The sequence below is a fragment of the Ranitomeya imitator genome, chromosome 7 (assembly GCF_032444005.1).
Source record: "Ranitomeya imitator isolate aRanImi1 chromosome 7, aRanImi1.pri, whole genome shotgun sequence".
Lineage (NCBI taxonomy): Eukaryota > Metazoa > Chordata > Amphibia > Anura > Dendrobatidae > Ranitomeya > Ranitomeya imitator.
Genome location: NC_091288.1, coordinates 174709315 through 174729790, shown reverse-complemented (window position 1 = coordinate 174729790; position 20476 = coordinate 174709315). Strand labels below are relative to the sequence as shown.

At 36.5% G+C, this 20476-nt stretch overlaps 1 protein-coding gene across 1 annotated transcript in view; it reads left to right on the top strand.

Annotated features, from left to right (window-relative positions):
* SHISA9 (shisa family member 9) overlaps positions 1-6755 on the top strand; it is a 444826-nt gene extending 438071 nt beyond the window's left edge. Inside the window, exon 4 of the mRNA XM_069734080.1 lies at positions 5120-6755. Coding sequence (XP_069590181.1) covers positions 5120-5688 — 569 coding nt within the window. The 3' untranslated portion in view covers positions 5689-6755. The remainder of the gene's footprint in view (positions 1-5119) is intronic.
* The last annotated feature ends 13721 nt before the right edge of the window (positions 6756-20476 follow it).

Sequence of the window (20476 nt, the reverse complement as noted above, 5' to 3'; positions counted from 1 at the left end):
TCAAGGGCCTCCACAAACATGTCTCTACTGAAAAATGCATCCGTTGAAGCCTTTTACCCGTAACTAAAAGCTTTGAAAATTTTCGCTAGTTTTATATGGATTGCATAACAACTATGGAAGTAAAAAACATTAATTAATGACTGATAGATAACATGTATTTTCCATAGCTAGCAGAATAAAGGTAACATTCACTGAAATAATAAAATACTATACTTTTCTAATGCCTGTGGGTGGACTAACCTTTTAAATAATGTCTGGAAAGAAGCAAGATTATGCAATCTCTCAGTGCACACGAATGCTTTTTGTGCAAGTTACAGTGCGAAAAAAATACAAGAAGTGGGAGGCAGAGACAGTGAAGGCGCATAAACAGCTGCCTATTATTCTTCTGCTAGATGCTACAAGTGCTGGATTAAAGCAGAACTTAATATGGAGCTCTATACTTTCCTGTGCCCAGACTGCACTGTTCACAAGTGCACATACACTTTACATGCAGCAGCTCAGGGATGCATTATATTGCATTTTGAAGCCTAAAGAGATGAGAATTTCATTGACTAGGCATAAAATCAGCATTAATGAAAATAATATGGGTTATTGCTCTCCACAGCGCTGTGATGTTCGGGTATATACTGTAATTACAGATAGATGAGAAAATAATAATTAATGGAAACAAATATTGGTGATATATTAATCATCAAACTCCATAAAAATGCATATAGCATCGAAAATAACCTATGTCCCAAATTACGGATCCCTTCCGTAGTTTGTATATACTGTATATAGATAGAGCCTTGAAAAAGTATTCACTTTTCCACATTTTTTCACGTTACATACACAAGCTTGAGTGTATTTTATTGGGATTTTATGTGATATATCAACACAAAGTATTTGTGAAATGTAAAGGAGATGATGCCAAGTTTTCTAAATATTTTAAAAATATGAATATGTAAATTGTGAAGTGTATTTGTATTCAGCCCCCCCTGAGTCAATACTTTTTAGGATCACCTTTTCCTGCAATTACTGATGGAAGTCTTTTGGGGAATGTCTCTACAAACTTTGCAGATCTAGAGGTTGAAATCTTTGCCTGTTCTTCTTTACAAACTAGCTGTGGCTCAGTGAGATTAGATGAATCTGTGATTAGCAATATTCAAGTCTTGCCACAGATTCTCAATGGGATTTAGGTTTGGACTTTGACTGGGCCATTCTCACACATGAATATGCTGTAATCTAAATGATCCATTGTAGCTCTGGCAGTATGTTTAGGGTTGTTGTCCTGCTGGTAGGCAAACCTACGCCTTAGTCTCAAGCCTCTAACCCGTTTTCCCTTTATTTAGCTGCATCCATCTTCCCATCAACTCTTCACCACCTTCTCTGTCATTGCTGTAGAAAAGCATCCACCCAGCATGATCCTGCCACTACCATGTTTGACGGTGAAGATGGTTTTTCAAGGAGAGGTGAAGTGTTAGTTTTTTGGCACACATGGCGTATTACATTTAGTCCAAAAACTTTTACTTTTGCCTCATCTGACGTACCTTGTTCCACTTGCTTGATGTGTCCCTCTACATGGCTTTTTGACAAACTGCAAGCAACACTTCTAATGGCTTGCTTTCAAAAATGGCTTTCTTCTTGCCACTCCTCTATGATCGGCAGATTTGTGGAGTATGCAACTAATGCACTGGTCCACAAAAAAATTTTTGTTTCATGAAAAACAAAATTAACTGGATTTAAATATATTTCTTGCCCTGAATTTGAATATACAGTCCGTTCAGATTTTTTCCATCAGGTAGGGTTTTTTTTTGGTGACACACATTTCAAGTTTTATGTAAATATTAAAAAAGAATACTTATTTGGTCAACATTATACGAAATACAACTTACCTAGAACATTTTTGGTAATCATCTACTGGTGTATTTTTTGTGGAATATCTCATCATGGTCCAGCAATTGTCAGCCAGCATACTGGAGCTCCACTTGCATTAGTGCCTCTGTTTCATCGTAGAAATCTGCTGATAAAAACTTGACCATGCTGGTCAATGAAAGCACCAATATTTTCTGGGAAGAAATCCAGGTGGGAGTTCCAGAAATTAAATTTTAAGGACATGTTGCATCCAAAAGCTTGGTATGATTTCACAAGATAACTCACTATATCACCATAGTCTTCTGCTTTATGATTTCCTCGAAAAGAAGAGGAGACATTTTTGAAGGACAGCTAGGCTGTTTTCCAAAATGGATTTAACAGTTCCTGAAATTTTTCATCATCTTTCAACGATATTATTTGTGTCCCTAAACAAAATGCCTTCTTTCAGTTTTGCATCACTAACTTTGAGAAATTTAGATTTCAAATGTATAAATGCAACAGAATTTTTACCAAATGCCTTTACAAATTATTTTATCAATACTAGTTGAATATGTAGTGGATGTAAATATACTATTTGATGATTCACTAAAGGTACAGAAAATTATCAGATAGACGGCAGGAAGGCATCCAGCAACTGCAATGGAAAACACTAGAAAATATTATCTGTTAGTAACTATTAAAATATAAACAGGGAAATAATAATAATAAGCACACTAGTCCTACGCATTTTGAGCATGATGCTCTTAATCTTGAGCCTGGAAATAATAGCATACTGACAACATGCACTTATTTACTGTAGATTTTTCACCAATCTATTTGTCATTATCTCTGTTTGTGAAAACTAATTAATCTGCAATAATTCCACATTCACGCAAGATTTTAGGAGGAGGTCTGCATACAACTCGATTTTTTATTCCATTCAAAAATCTGAATTCATGTAGAAGACAGGTCCAGCAAATCACAGATTTCCATCATGTTCAGAGAAGAGCCATCAGGATGGCGAGCGGACTGCAAAGTATGTCCTACGGGGAACGGCTAAAGGATCTTGGAATGTTTAGCTTGCAATAAAGAAGGCTAAAAAGAGTCTTAATAGTCTAAAATATCTGAAGGGATGTCACAGTGTAGAGCAGGGTGTCAAACTGCATTCCTCGAGGGCTGCAAACAGGTCATGTTTTCAGGATTTCCTTGTACTGCACAGGTGATAATTTAATCACCAACTCATTATTTGTGTAGGTGATTAAATTTTCACCTGTGCAGTACAAGGAAATCCTGAAAACATGACCTGTTTGCAGCCCTCGAGGAATGCAGTTTGACACCCCTGGTGTAGAAGGATCATCATTATTTTCATTTGCACATGTAAACACGTGAAGCAATTGGATGAAACTGAAAGGGAGAAGATACAGATTAGATATTAGAAAACACTTTTTGACAGTGAGGGTGATCAATGAGTGGAACAGGCGGCCACGAGAGGTGGTGACTGGTGAGTACTCCTTCAATGGAAGTCTTCAAACAGAGGCTGGACAGACATCTGTCTGAGATGGTTTAATGAATCCTGCATTGAGCAGAGGGTTGGACACGATGACCCTGGAGATCCCGCCCATCTGTAATATTCTATGATTCTATGATACTATGTTGCCAATTGTATAAACCAAAAAATATTAACATAGCATGATGGGCACCAATGGTTCCTAAAGGACCCTACTGACTATGATGGCGTTATTCAGGTTTCTTTCATAATATCTATCAATTTACTGGAAAAAAAAGCACCATGATGGAAACTCAATTCAAGCTGATATAATGAACTGGGGCATTCAGATGTTATTGGTGTCTGTAATTTAATGGCTTAATCCCCTGAATGAATTCCATGTTATACTCTCGGTATGGAAAACAAAAAGCAGAATACAGGAAAGCTAATGTGAACCTTGCCTACAATGGTGCCCGTCATGTGAATATATTTAGACTACTTCACAAACAGTGGAAATCTGCAGCACATTGTTTTCAGGGTTAGTTTCTCCAACTAGTCATCAGAGAATCTCCAGATCAGTCAGACAGATATAAATTAGGTGATGAAAGCATGTAAGTAATATGTTTCATTACCATGAGGTGTAACTCCTAATTTCAGGAATAAGAGAAGCGTTCTCAACTTTCCTTCAGCAATGTGTCATAGTCGAGAGCTGTATAAGTGTCATTTTGCACCACACTTTAGACAACCAGATCCAAGCAGACTTACAGCAATCATCTACCCCTGGACAAATCATCAGGAACATTATCACTTACAACTCGTATTTTTATGACAAGTTCCATGTGTAGCACCGAACCATTAACCAGCAAGGCAGCATTTATCTTTGAAAAAGGTCAAGTAGCTGGAAACTGTTTAATTATGACCACATTTAGACACCTAAGAGAGTTATTCTTACAGATTATAGGATTTCTTATATGCAGCTCTGAAATACACAAAAACACAATAGCTACCATCAGTATCTCACATGTCATGCATCTAAAGAATACCTTATTTTTCGGATTATAAGATGCACTTTTTTCTCCAAAATTTGGGGGGGGGGGGAATGGGGGTGCGTCTTATAATGCGGATATACCTTACCGACCATAATGGAGCAGGGTCCCTGTTGGAGGAGGCAAGTGTGGAGCGTTGCTGCAGGCCACAGGCTGGGATGAGGGGGTGTTCGGATGTGCACCGCTGTGGGTGTTCGGTGATGTAGGGGCCCTGCCGACATTTTGTGAAAGTGTAGAGCCCCTGCAGTTACATGGTTTACTATGCGGTGGACTACGGGAAAATGGCTGCCAGGGGCGGAGATGCGCAGATGGGCATTTATGGTTAACTGTAGTTACTTATCTGCATAGTCTCATGGAATACGTGCACTTTTTGCCCTTTAGTCTTGAATTAAGTCAAACCTGTAATTAAGCTGAGTGAAAAATATAAATTTGCACATGTCATGATTGGCCTCTTGCCCTTTGTAAGGTAACTTTTATGTTTTTATGAACCATACAGGTGTGAGATCAGCTAGAGTAATTTCAGGTCTTAAAAGGAATCCTAGTAAGCACAGCCCCCATAAAATAAAAGCTGTCACACAATGTAGTAAATTAGTTTAAGAGACAATATTTGAAAAATCCAATTTCTTTCTCAAATCAACATGAAAATACACATATTCAGTTTTTGACATACAGTTTATGCTTTATTTTTTGTTCTGTGTTTGTTTCATGCTATTTTCATTAAATACATTCAAATATATTTTTGTTTTCTATACAGCGGAAAAAGGAAATGAAGACTTCTATTCAAAAAGGAGACACCTTGCAGAACTTGCAGCAAAGGGAAGCCTTCCTTTACATCCTGTCCGTGTGGAACAAGAAAGATCCTACAGTCCTGATGGTGGCACTCATGGTGGCACAATGAGTGGTACTCTTGGTGGCACTCTTGGTGGCTCAATTGGAGGCACTCTAGGTGGCTCGATGGGAGGCACACTTGGTGGCTCAATGGGTGGCACTCTAGGTGGGTCAATGGGTGGTACCCTTGGTGGTGGTACACTGGGTGGAACCCTTAGTGGTGGTACATTAGGTGGCACACTTGGTGGCACACTTAAATTAAATGGACAGAAATCCAAAGTCACCAAAATACATAATCATCCATTGGCCTCATCATACAATCCTGACTACAAAACCTGGGACCACTCCGAGCATTCCCTGCGGAGGCAGGCCTATGCAACAAAGAAGCATTGCCCAGTGGAGTCAGTAAATGAACAGATACCATCACAAAATCAGCACTATGTTCCTCCACAGCCATACTTTGTTACAAACAGCAAAACAGAAGTAACTGTCTGAAACCTATAAAAAGTTAACCCTACTGGAATCAAACACCATTGAGGGTATAGAGGTGGGTGTCTCTGTATGCTGAAGATCTTGAAGAGCAGATTGGGTTTTTCATGACCAGCAATACAGTAAAGGAAAGCAATTAGGGACTCCATTTTCTACTTCACAGTGAAGGTTAAGAAAAAAACTTTTACCTATGCTTTTTTTAACAAAAGGAAAACAAACAAAAAAACTAGTGATTTCAATTTTATGATATGGAGTAGCACAACAGAGCCGTCATCTCTGCAAAAAAATTACCATGGTTGTTCTTAACTGCCGAAGAGGACGTGCTGAAGCAAAAGTTAGAGGGGCCAATATTTTTGTAAAAAAAAAATAATAATAAATTAATAAAATGAAGGTAAAATGTTATGAGTGATTATTTTCAGTATCATCTCTTTGCACATCTGTGAAAATCCATCCGAACCAAGGCCTTTCCATCTATAAGAAGCAAAAAAAACAAACAAACAAAAACAAATGGTCAAGAACCTCAATAAGACTGTTACATAAAAAAGGGAAAGGAGCCTTTCTTATTGATGGAAAGTGCACGTTAAAAAATGGACTATTTTACATAATAAGGTGAGAGAAACTTTCAGCAAAAAGACAAGACTCTAGGAGTTTATCTACTTGAGAAGAGATTTCGGAAGATGAAAAAAAAAATCAATATGTTCTTCCTTTCCTTGCGTTCCACATGTAAGCAGTTGGGGAAAGTATTCGCACTGTCTGTTATAACTTCTTTATCAGTCTATGTTTGCCTATTTTCACTTGCTTATGACTGGAAAATTCAAAGTGGGCGGTGCCTTTAATGTATTTCTATCGTTCAATGAAAAAGTCTTGTTTGATCCTTTTTTTAATTTTTTTTGCTTAATTACTTACATTTTTTCTGAGTACTAGTCTTTTGTTTGTAACCTTGATCAAAAATGGGTTCTACTTTAGTTATGTTGTGCATATATGGTAAATATATTTAGCGTTTTAGGTTTTTGTTACAAATATGTTTGCCTTTTATGGTTTTTTCTTTTAGTTTTTTTCTTCTCTTTTGGATCAACAAAAAAAGATTAAGAAAAAAAAGTTAAAAAAAAAATAAAAATAATAAGAAATATAGTTTCCTCTTTGGGTCATCACGTGAATGTTTTGCTTCAAAATGCATGGGGCTGCCACATCTGATATATTCAGTGTACAGATATCCCTTCAACTATATAATAAGAAATCAAATATGTAAATCACAGCCATAAATTATATTACCTTCATTTGCCAAAACACTGAAAATATAGCTTTTATTATTTGTGTTGTGCTACCAAATATTACAAGTGCTTAACCCCAGTAGATGAACTTGTACCATTGATATTTTTAAACATTTGTGCAGTTGGGCATAAAAGTGCCTTAAAAAAGTCCTCCTCCTCCCATCAAAGTTTTTATCCTCCTAATGTTTTACTATCATCACATTATATAGCACTATGTACTTACAATTGCTCATTTTTCCCTTCTACCCAGTTAATTCTTCTGTTTTCCATTCGGTCTGTGACATCATGTGACTAAGAACTGATTAACTGAATCCTTCTAAGCTCTATGTTAAAACAAGAGGTCAATTTTCTCTGCACAAGTCACTAGTCACTGTAAAAGTCTATGGCAATGGTGAGTAGGGAGCAGCTGGGTGAGGAGTTGAAGAGGGGAATGATAAACGCATGGGCAAGATACTTCCTGTTTCTACACAGAGCAGAGAAAAGAGAAGAAAAAGCTGGGTAAAAAGGCAAAATGAGCAATTGTAAGCACACTATAATAATATGATGATTGCAGTATATTAAGAGGATAAAAGCTTTGATGGGAGTGCTTCTTTAAACTATATAAACATTAAAGGTGTTTTCCACTACTCGAACAACCCGTTCTCAATCGTCATGTTGCCCCCAGTAAAATATCAACACTTATTCTCAAATCTCAGCCGGCATCTTTCCAGCAATTTTGGCACTGGCTCCATCAAAGATTGCAAAACATTGTTATGTCTTGCAGTCTCTGAGGCTAGTCAGCAATGGCTTGAAACTCCCAGCCTTCAGACGATTCAAGAGGAAACCAAAGCTGCGACTGGTCGATAATTTCCTCTGGATGTCTGATTCGTCCTAAGGTGGAGAGAGTGAAGCCAGCACCGATTGGCTGGAGGGATTGCATTACATAACAATGTGACGTAAACTATGGGAGAGTGAATGCCGACACCACTGCAATGGCTCCCGCACTGGAGATGAGTTTAACCTTCGTCCGGCTGAGTAGGTACAATTGTAACTATTCCGTTTTAAAATTACAATAACTTTTTTTTTCGAAAAGCCGTAGAGGGCTGAAATTTCGTGACATCTCTGCAGTTTTGGTCCAGAATATATTGGCCAAATTTCAATAAAATATATATGAAGGTACAATTGTACCTCTGCAGCCTGTTAACGTTGTAAAATTATGCGAAGGTTAAGTGTTTTTATTTTACTGGGGGCAAACATGCTGATTGAGACTGAGTTGTCGAAGCACTGGACAACCCGTAAAACCCCATTCACTTAATTTCTCCATGGCAGACATGTTGACAAAATTAACTAAGTGATGTTAAAAAACATATGCAGAAATATATAAAAACATAATTTCATAAAGACATATGTAGAGTATTACAAAACATAAAACATTTCAACACTTCCGGCTGCTTTCTATGAAGCATGTTTGAATTCACTATTTTCAAATCATTATTGTTTATTTCCGTTCAATGATTTCTGGAATAAGTTGGCAGATTAACTTTTCTCTATACCTATGAGACATCAATCAAATTTGTATCTGCATTTCGTCAGTGATGAACAATATTCTATTGTTCATTGTTGACAATTATGCTGATTTGCATAAGGCAATTATCATTACTAATGATTTTACTTGTTCTTATCCGAGTGTTAGTTGCTTTATGCAAATTGATTTCTGAAAGGAAATGACAATATTGGCCTGTGAAAGGGAACATTGAATCATTTAGTAAAAAAAAAAAGTGCCTAAAAGCAAACAAAAAGCTGGTAACCTCATAATAAAGGTCTTGTTATTAATCATAGGCCTTTATGAATAAATTAGGTTGAAAACTGGACAAATTTGAGGCCAATATGGTTTAAAACATTTATCATAAACTTTAGTACTTTAAAAAAAAATAGAATTAAATAGAAGTGTGTCCAGAGAGTAACTCCTTATATTGATGCCATGTGTTTGGATGAAAATGTAAAGTAGCCTATAGAAACAAAACCATGTTAATTATTAGAAAATGTAAAACTATGCACTCATACTTGTACTTTTTAATTTTACAAATTGCTCTCTAATGATAGAGATCAAATTTACTTAAAGTGAATGTGTCATCAATAAAAAAATACCCTACGTTTCATTTTAAATATATGTTAAACTATTTTTGTTGATGGTCATTTTTTATTTAAATATTAATATTTTCGTTTAAAAAAAAAATTAAGCAAATCATTCTGACCACTAAGTTTAAAGTGGTTGTTCACTACTCTAACAGTGATGACCTATCATTAATATCTGATTGTGGGGGTGCGACATTCTGAACCCCACCCATCAGCAGTTCTAAGTGATGGCTGCTGCTGGAAGTGCTCAGTTATGGAGCTGCTCAGACTAATGATAGTGGCCACGGTCTGGTACTGCACATCTGCCCTTTTTTCATTTGAATGGGGGGCAGATGTGAAGCACCTGACCACGGCCACTATCATTAGTCGGAGCAGCTCCATAACTGAGCACTTTTGGCTGGCGGCACCATTGATAGCTGATCGGTGGAGGTCCCGGGTGTTGCACCCTACCTTTCCTACAAATAGGTCATCAATGTTAAAGTAGTGGACAATCTCTTTAGTACTAGGCTTATGCTTCTTGTTCTGTAGAGGTCACTTTTCGGTAGTAATATTACTATTATCGCAAGCAAGATCATACCTACACTGTCTATAGATAGCACAGGATCCACTGTGCACGTAGGGGGATGGTCACTGATCACGTTCCCCCACTCCACCCTTAATGGCGCCCATAGTACAAAGCTTTTCTAGAAATCTCTTCCAATAGTAGTTGACTGTGAGCCTGTCTAATGATATCTATGGCTGCTGCAAAGCTCTAAATGACGTTAGTCTTTACTTCTCCGAGATGACTGCTCCCATAACCATGCACAGATTGTGGAGGGCAAAACTCTACAGTCATAAAAGTAAAATGATTATAAAAATACATGTTTTACTTTCTGGTTTTAATCATGATAAACTAATACAGGTGATACATTCCCTTTAGTTTCTAAAGTTATATCTAACTAACCTAATATGTTATACCCAACCTGATATTATTTTCAGATCACCTGATATAATATCATACTACTATGGAGCCATGAAGTTGTTTCTAACTTATTCTTTTTGAAAACATGAATTCTAAAGAAAACATATTACGTCATGCTTGTTTATGTCAATGTACTGTATTTACAGCAAAATATAAAAATTAAATCCTACAAATGATATCCTTTCAGCTGATGATATTTTCAGCAAATTAGGAGCTAATATCCAATACATTTATACAGGCTAATAAATCTACATATATGTGAGGCTTGTGATAAATCAACATTTTTAATGGAGGCCATTTTTTTTTAGGAAAGTGCATCACCCATTAAACTAAGCGACTAATCAGCATATAATATTTGCCACATCTTTAATCAACCTTATGCACCCTTTTTAGATGAAGTCAGCAGATCCTCCAAGTCTCCTACCACACATTATGTAAGTCTTCACATAACTACTGCTCTTCCTCAAAGGACGGATTGACTATTCTGAGTCCAATTTAGGGCGGCAAAATATGGGCACAGAGGTAAAAAGGTTATTTTTTTTCTACAGAATCCAGATTTTCGAACTTCGCAATCTTGAAACATTGATTTTTCACAAGTCAACAAATATTTACAAAAACTTTGCATATTGTGCATTAAACTCCATGAATTATAACTGCTACCTAAAGGGGTGATAATAAGATACCAACAACCATGGATGACCATAAAATACCAGGCAAGATTATACTGATAAAATATATGCCTTTATTAATACAAATAGCAGTAGACATACTAAATTAAAAACGTGCACACAACATAGGACATAATAAAATATATTTTTGAAAAATAGCATGATTAAAATCAATAAAGAAGATGGACCAGAACATTTTTTATGTATATAGATATATAAACCAAAGTGACAATATGGACACTTGTAAAGCACCTCCCACAATAAAAATAAATTGATAAATATTATAATCACATAATAAAAATATAAAAAAATAAAAAATGTTAGCAAAAAGAAAAAAATTGCTACAATTGGGAGTAATCAAAGTGCAATATTGTCACACTACAAGGAAAAAGGGGGTCGTCTCCATATAAGAGCAAAGTGCATAGTGTCTATAAGCAAAAAGTGTGAAAATGGGAGGTCTATACCTTTAAGGGACCACCTGGTCGCTATGTGAGCAAGGAGACCTCTGATTGTTATGGTGACGCATCGCTGACCCCCGATCATGTGAGAGGGGTCAGCGATGAGCGCATTTCTGGCCGCGCGGCCGGAAGCAGTAGATAAATGCCGCTGTCAGTGTTTGACAGCAGCATTTAACTAGTTAATAGCGGTGGGTGGATCACGATTCCACTCGCCGCTATTTCACGCACATGTCAGCTGTTCAAAACAGCTGACATGTCGCGGCTTTGATGTGGGCTCACCGCCAGAGCCCTCATCAAAGCGGGGGATCTGACCTCGGACATACTATCCCGTCCGAGGTCAGAAAGGGGTTAATCATGTTATTTTTCCAATTTATATTTTAATATGTCCGAAATTGTGTGCACGTTTTTAATTTAGTATCTCTACTGCTATTTGTATTAATAAAGGCATATATTTTATCAGTATATGCCTGGTATTTTATGGTCATCCATTGTTGTTGGTATTTTATTCTCTGACTAGTTTTTTTACTCTTTTGATAGTATATCAGTTTTTTAATATATATTTCATTATTACATTGATATCGTTTAATTCTTGTTTAATTCTTTGCTTCTATCCCTGAGGTGTTACTATTGTCATTCTACCAAAAGGGGTGGTACAGTTTCTAAAATGTCCTTTCTAACTATCTGTCTTTACACCATAACAACTTTTGTAATTAGCTTTACTATAAAACATCCTACACTTCTCCCTATCTAGCTAATCCCTAAATGTGTTTTTTTTTACTGCACTTAGTGTGATGTTTCATTTGAGAGATGTATCAAACAGGACATCAAAGGAAGCTGGGGCTGCACTTACTTCCCTGCAGCATCTATCGCTCCTCCTGGAACAGGAGTGCTGCACTCACATCTCCAATGGATTCTATTGACATGGCAATGGATCCAGGATGTCTTCAGAGAGTAGCGATGTAAAAAACTGTAGTAAGTAATTACAGCGTTACACCCTGATGGTGCCTGGTTCCAGAAGGGAAGAAGGCAAGTGCAGCCCCAGACTCTTGTGATGTGATGTCATGTTTTCTATAAAACGTCTCAGAAAGTACAGTAAAAAACACATTTAGGAATTAGCTAAATAGGGAAAATTTCTCTATTTTGAAGATGTTTCAAGGACAGTTTTTTAAATTCTTCACATTTATTGCATAGAATGCCAAGCAAAGTAGACACATATGTGTTTTGATATATAGCATGAGGATATGCCACAAATGAGTCACCTTGCTACTCAGCACCATAACCCTCCTTTTAACACATTTTCCAAATTTGTAATTTTTGTTATAATTAATTTCAAAGTCAAAATGATCAACTAATAAAAAAAATAAAAAGCTGCAAAAAAGCTGGCAATGGCTATGTACTCTAAAGTCTTTTTCTTCTGATAGTATGAGATGTACAGAATTTATGAGGTAGGTCTAGCTGTAGTTGGACCCTTCCTAAGAATTTTTTGTGATCTTTAGGGTTGAGCGAAACGGGTCGATATTTTTCAAAAGTCGCCGACTTTTGCCAAGGTCGGGTTTCATGAAACCCGACCCGACCCCAGTGTGGGGTCGGCCATGAAGTCGGCGATCTTTTGAATCTGGAATCGGAATTCCGATACCGATTCCCGATGTGTTTAAGATATCGGGAATTGGTATCGGAATTCAGATTTAAGTGTAAAATAAAGAATTAAAATAAAAAATATCGCAATACTTACCCTCTGACACGCCCTGGTACTAACCGGGAACCTTCCTTCCTTAGAATCAGCCTTCCAAGACCTTGCGGTGACGTCGCGGTGACGTCGCGGCTTGTGATTGGTCGCGCGGCGGTCACATGGGCGGCCGCGCGACCAATCACAAGCCGCAACGTCACCGCGACGTCACCGAAGGTCCTGGAAGCGCTGATTCTTAGGAAGGACCTTCGGTGACGTCGCGGTGACGTCGCGGCTTGTGATTGGTCGCACGGCCGCCCATGTGACCGCCGCGCGACCAATCACAAGCCGCGATGTCACCGCAAGGTCTTGGAAGGCCGATTCTAAGGAAGGAAGGTTCCCAGTTAGTACCAGAGCGCGTCAGAGGGTAAGTATTGCGATATTTTTTATTTTAATTCTTTATTTTACACTAAAATATGGATCGCAGGGCCTGAAGGAGAGTTTCCTCTCCTTCAGACCCTGGGAACCATGGAAACCCAATGCACTGCATTGGGTTTCGGGTTTCGGCCGACCCCGACCCCGACTTTTTTATAGGATCGGCCGATTTCACTCGACCCGACTTTTGAAAAAGTCGGGTTTCGTGAAACCCGACCCGATCCTATAAAAGCAAAGGTCGCTCAACCCTAGTGATCTTACATAATATTCATAATCTTCCAAATAAAAAAGCACTCTAAAGTTAGCATACTGAAAAATAAGGAGCAGAGTAGTTGGTTATGGCCCTATACCACCCTTTTCACCTATAAATATCTACAATGCTCAGCTTAGTTTTGTGTTAATGTGTTTTTAATGAGGAGAGAGAAGTCTGCTGCTACAAGACATCACTGGCAGCACCGTATCTTCTAGAGGACTAAAGACTCGGGTATTAAAATTCAACATGTCTGATCCTTCTTTTTTCTGACATAATGTGTCAGTAGGCCCACATAATTTAGACGATTGGCTGATTTTGTTAAAATAATATACCCAACCAGGCAATAGATAATATTATATGTGGTGACCTTTAGAATTACAGCAGACTTAAACTTTAAACAAAATGGGGCTTTCCATCCTTGTTTTTTTTCTAAATGCACCATCTCCTTCAAGGGGTAAAGTTTTTCACTGGTGTAAGGAGACTTATGGGCCATGCAATGTTTACCTGAGACATTTATGCAAATAGCCTCTGCACAGTGGAAAACAGCAGAGATTATCGTACCATCTATTGGAAGTAACAATCCTAATAGTCAATATCAACCCTTTAAAGATCCTTCCCATGTAACTTAAGATATACTACCAATCTAAACCCTTCATTTGCAGACACTTTTTTCTTGTTACATTGCCCCTCATCAGTGCAAAGCAAGATAATTAATTGACTGTGTGAGAAGCAATTGACATAGAGTTTAAGGGGTACAGGTGCTTCTCACAAAATTAGAATATCATCAAAAAATTAATTTATTTCAGTTCTTCAATACAAAAAGTGAAAGTCATATATCGTATAGAGTCATTACAAACATAGTGATCTGTTTCAAGTTTTTATTTCTGTTAATGTTGATGATTATGGCTGACAGCCAATGAAAACTCAAAAGTCATTTTCTCAGTAAATTAGAATAATTAACAAAAAACACCTGCAAAGGCTTCCTAAGCATTTAAAAAGGTATCCTAATGCTATCCTTAGAGTATAAATATGCAAATAGCCTCTTTATAGAGGAATAGTTAAGGGACTTAAGCAACAACTAGTAGTTATGTCCCAAGAAAAAGCAAAGCACTATAAACTAGCTACCACAATTATTGCATGGACCTTCAGAATAAATTTAACATGTCAATTATCTTGCACAGTAAACTCTGTAAACGATAGAATAAAAAAATTTTAAGATCAATTGTTTTGTCCAAGCCTAATACTGAAAAAAATAGAATTAGTGATCTAAAATATATATGTATTTAAAATGGTACCAGTAGAAACTACAGCTTGTTCCCAAAAACAGCTTCTCATACGGTGACGTCAAAAGAAAAATAAGAAAATTATATGTATCAGAAAATGATGACCAAAAAAATACTATTTTGAAAAGTTATTTTTGGTGCAAAAGTAGCAAAGCAAAAAAATAAATGTGGTCTTTTCGTGATCATATCGAACCACACAATAAAGCTCACATGTCAATTATAACTAACAGTGAATGTAAAAAAAATTAAATTACTGTTTTTCTGTTTATCTTGCCTCCTAAAGATTATACCTAAAAGTGATCAAAAGGTTGCATGTACCACAACTTGAGAGAAGTGATAAACTACCACAAAAAATAAGCTCTTGTATGGCTTCGCAAATGGAACATTGTGAAAGTTATGGCTTTCAGAATATGGCGACACGAATAGAAATTATTTTTTTTTTGAAGTGTGACTTTATTGCAATAACAATAATAAAATAAGAATGAAACTATAGAAACATGTGATCGCAATAATCATACTGAGCTACATAATAAATCTAACACTCTGCTTGTGAGTAACATGCAATGTAAAGCACAAAAAACAGTGGCAGAATAGCTGTTTTCTTTATGTTCCTCACTAAAAAAGTGGTAATAAAAGTTTGTTAATAAGTTACATGCACCCCAAAAAGATCAAAATAAAAAATAGAGGATCCATCTCAATGGACAGTGAAAAAAACTTTTTATTCATAAAAGACCTTGGTACAGGATAAAACAAAATCAGCAGTTCAGCTTACATCATATCATTGACTCATTTCAAGTGGCCACGCATCCCTAATTATGATTAAGGATGCACAGCCACCTGAAATGCGTCGATGTTGCATATGATGTAAGCTGTACTGCTGATTTTGTTTTATCCTCTATCAAACACTTTCATGACTTAAAGTTTGTTCACGGTCTATTGAGCCAGATCCTCCATTTTTCACTTTTGATTGCCTCACTGCTTGATGTGGCTTTTTTTTCGAGCTCTATCAAGATGTCTTCAACGGAGCTGGATTTAAATTTTGACCCCCAAATTATGCCATTGACAAATTCAAATCAGCCAGAAAATATGGTTTGAAAAATGTAAAATTAGTAATGGCAAAAATAAAAGGGTGAAATAAAAATAAATAATTTGTCATAAAGGTTAAAATTGGCTGTGACGCCAAGGACTAGCCCATAGAAATAACAAGATAATACAGAAGGTTTTCCATCATTACCCTATTGCACCAAAAGGTTCACCCGGTGTTCTGTATTTGTTTCCACACAGATCTCTGTACACCTCGTAATTTAGTGTATGCGTATCGGTTAATATAATACTTGGGACCTTTTAGCTGTATACATTCATTTTTGCCCTTGAAGCAACCTACAGGGATCAAACCTCTTAGTAATTATATTAGTTCCCATTCTGCCTATGTAATTTTGTTCTATTCATATAATTGAATCAAATTAATGTTTATTTCTCACATCAAGATAAAGGTTCCATAAATGCAAAATGCTAATGTTCAATCAACTAATTAAAAAGTCATTTTCCTGGAAAGACTATACATCTATAAATATTGCTTTCATGTAAACGGTACACGCTTGTAATGAACATATCAACTGTATGATATGCCGTATTCTGACAATGCAGGAAACTCTTCAGCTGATTTCTAATCTGCAGTTTAAATCTGTAGGGCCATCTGCATTATAGTAGATTGGATTTTTTTTTCTTTCATCATTATAAATGGAAGCAGATTAGACGCTAATTGTTTTAATACCGCAGCAAGCGGCAATTTTCTCATGTAAAAGACAAAAAACAGAGATGATCTCGTTTTTTTCTATTATAGAGTCATCTTCCATCTATTTGATCAATATTATATTATTGCCTCCCTGAAATAAGAATTATATTAAAATTCATATATTATAATATGTCCATCAAGTATTATGGCCTTAAAGTAACATAACACTCCAAAATGTATATATTAAGGAAAAACAGAAGGTTTGAGCTTGATTCAAGTTGGTATACATGCAGAGCATAAACGCATGTTCACATTGGCCATAAAGCATACAAAACCTACAGAAAACAAAATGAGCAATAACCCTGCTGTAATTAAATAAGTAAAAAGCAAAAATGCGTCTAAATAACACACAGTTCTTAGTAATACTGTTTTTGATCAAAAATAACAAACACCATCCCATTGTCAACAAGGTGACACTTATTGGGACGGTCCTACTCTGTCTAATATTAAAAACCTTATCATGAGTCAGAGTTGATGTCAGTGCGTGAAGAAGGGCAGACAAAAGGACCGGGTCCCGATTGATGTACGGTATATACTGTTTAGTAGAGAACCTGAATAGGAAGGGCATAACTTAGGAAATCCCTTTTTCACTGCCCACTCAGGCTCCACTCTGGCCATCAAGTATTGCATCCAGAGTGATGTGTTCATATGACATATTTACACTTTATGACCAGAAGGCAAAACCTCTACATGTTTAGAGAGTGAAGAAACCCAATAGTCAGGAATGTCTGGGGCGGACATAACCATTGTTGCAACCTGGACGGTCACACGGGGTCCAAGAGGTAAGGAGGCCCACTTCCGCATTCAAAGCATAATCAGCTAAAACATATTATTCACAGAATATGATGGCACCAAAATTTATGTCTTGGTGCAATGCAAGGAACCCTAATATTGTCCCACACAGGTGCCCTCTTCCGTCTATGTCTGCTTCTTTTAGATCTATTCAACCTGAGTGTTGCTTGTAGTGGCCATCACGTCGCATTAGAGCCACAAAATTAAAGTAATTAATTGAAGAAACAGACCACACAAACCCAAAATCTGAAATAAAGCAACCCTTTAAAGAGATCTGTTAGACATATATTATCATTAGGTTCTTTTTTTGGCATTCTCTTTTTAAATTCAGTCTCTTGACAATTATGTTTTCACTGGTAGTTCACATAAGAAATAAGTTGTATAATATATCTTTTAATTATTTTACCATTTTCATGCTAGTTTTCTCACTTCAAAAATTGGGGAAAGATAAAGATAAACCTGATTTGTAATAAAGATCGTTTTCTACGAATTTGCCAGCCCCCAAAATTTTGGGATTTGATTTGTAAGAATCCAGCAAAAAGGCAGACAGACAGCTACCCTTTTGCTTGCTTATTTATAAGTCTGAGAAAGGGATTAATTAATAATAAATTAATAATAAATTATTATACTGACCCACTCATCGCCTGTTCTGTGGGCACCTACTTCTGTGCTCACTCCTCTAGGCAAAGAGCTGTTGCAACTGAACAGGCGAGGGGTGGACCCAGGACGTAGGACAGATAACTATAATCTAATATTACTTTATCCCTTCCAGGCCTTCCATTTTTGTGTTTCTAGAGAGACCGCAAAGCATAATAAACACTTTTTTAATAGCACTTCATAAATTTTGACCACACTTTATTTAGGACCAAACTAAATTGGTCAATTTTGGGAGATTTGATCATCTCTAGTGGAAGAGATTTAATGTAACATCATTCTGATTACTAATTGAAATGGACAATAGGGTTACAAGAGAATCCCAACTATAAAAGGTTTATCAAAATAGGTTGGTGTAATGCACAGATTTTTGTTTCTAGCTAAATCTGGTTTCCTACTACACTTTATAGAGATGGGTCACTACAGAGATTGTAAAAGGGCCTCATCTAGATGAATTATCTGGAGCTAAGTACCTCCTAAATAAAAGTACTCTCAATGTAATAGTCGTAGACTATGCCCTATCCATAAACAGTTTGAGGACACTTTAAGTATCATTTTCAGATATGACATGTAACCCCTAGACTATAGTACCATAGACTTATAACCTATTATCAAGAGAAAGGATGCCAGGAGGAATACAACTGTATTTAAAGAGCTATCACTGGCTTAAAAAGTTAGGGGTTAAGTACCTTATAGAAATCCATGAACTTACCTGATTCTGACACTTTTTTTCCCATCTAGCGCTGCATCACTCCATTGCAGACATATTTACATTTGTTGCTTTTGGAGTGCAATATGTGGAATCTCTGCTTGTAGACCAACTAGAACTTTCTTCAGTGTTTTCTCTGGGGGCATGCATTTTTTCTCCCCTCCCTCCCAGATGATGCCAATTGCAGCATCTGAAAAATCTAGACTCTTAGATCAGCTCTGAGCTGCGATTGGCAGCACCTGGAAGGGAGGAGTGAAACAGGCAGTTGGTTTGCAAAAAGAAATTTCACATACTGTGCTCCAAAGGCAAACAATGTGAATATCTTTGCAATGGAGTGAAGCAAAGCAAAACAGAGAAGATCAGCAATGTCAGGGGAGCTTAGGGACTTTTACAAGTTATTTAACTCAATTTTTTTGAGCAAGTGATCGGTTCTCTTTAAGAGGCTTTTTATTTGAGGGTAGAAGTTATTGAAACAATGCACCCTAATCAGGACAAAATACAACTCCAGATGAGTAATCCTCCACAGAAGATGTGTGAATTTGTTTTCCTTTACATAATGACTGCCTCCACAATATGTAAATAATTTTAGTAACAAAATATATTCACAAAATAATAAACAAATTAACACATACACCTGATACATTGTAGCAATATCCATGTGCCTCTTAATGATTTTAGTGTAGTTATGGTGTTGAAACAAATGCGAAAGAAAGCCTCTAAAATTGTATGCAAATTAGGGAATTTTATAAGATCACATTTATGTGATTATTAATTTGTTATATTGTATAGCAACCCACGTTTTCGTATACCTATATCAATTGAACTGACATAATATATTACAATCTTGTAAAAAATAAAGACATTTGTCTTGAATTTTTTGTTATTCAGTAAAATAAAGAATTGGGGCAAACATATTCCTACTGTCTTCAGAAATAGTATGGTAACTCTAGTCATCCTGTGATATCTATTACAAAAGTTGGGAATTTTTTTCAAAAAACATATGTAGGAAACAATAAGTATCGCAAAAATAAAACTAATCATGAGACACTCGGTACCTTCTTTATTTACTTTCTGTTCATCAATAAGTATGGAAGGGTTAATAAAAATCTATTTGTGTACCCTGCATCCATTACTAAAACAGATATAAATAAATAGTGCAATTCCACTACGGTCAATTCACAACAGAAAAAGTAAGAATTGGCTTCAGCTCTGTAAATTTCATATATTTATGTTTTTTCCTGAGATTCTAGTTAAAGGGACTCTATCAATAGGACCAACCCTCCTAAGCCGTCTATATGGTCATGCAGGTCATATGAAGCTGAATAAAATGAATATTTTTCTAATATGTAAATGAGCTTTTAAGATCTATGGGCCGGATGTAGATCTCCCTGAGAATCTGCCTCTAGAAATTATTTTAAATAAAATGGGGCATTATCATTGTGATATGTAATGGCCGCTCTCTGCTCTCCTGATCTCACTGCAGAGCTGTGTTCTATTATAACTTACACATCTGCAGGTTCCTCTCAGCTTCAGCTAACAGCTCACAGGCAGACAGGGTTACAATACAGCAGAGCTGTGAGAGCTTCAACTGCTAACGTATTTGTTATGAGACAAAGTTAAGTTCTACTGTTCTGAGTTAGTCACATGCCTCACTCTGGGAACTCCCCATTTTATTAAAAATAAACTCTGGAGGCAGATTCTCAGGGAGATCAATGTCTGAACCGTAAACTGGAA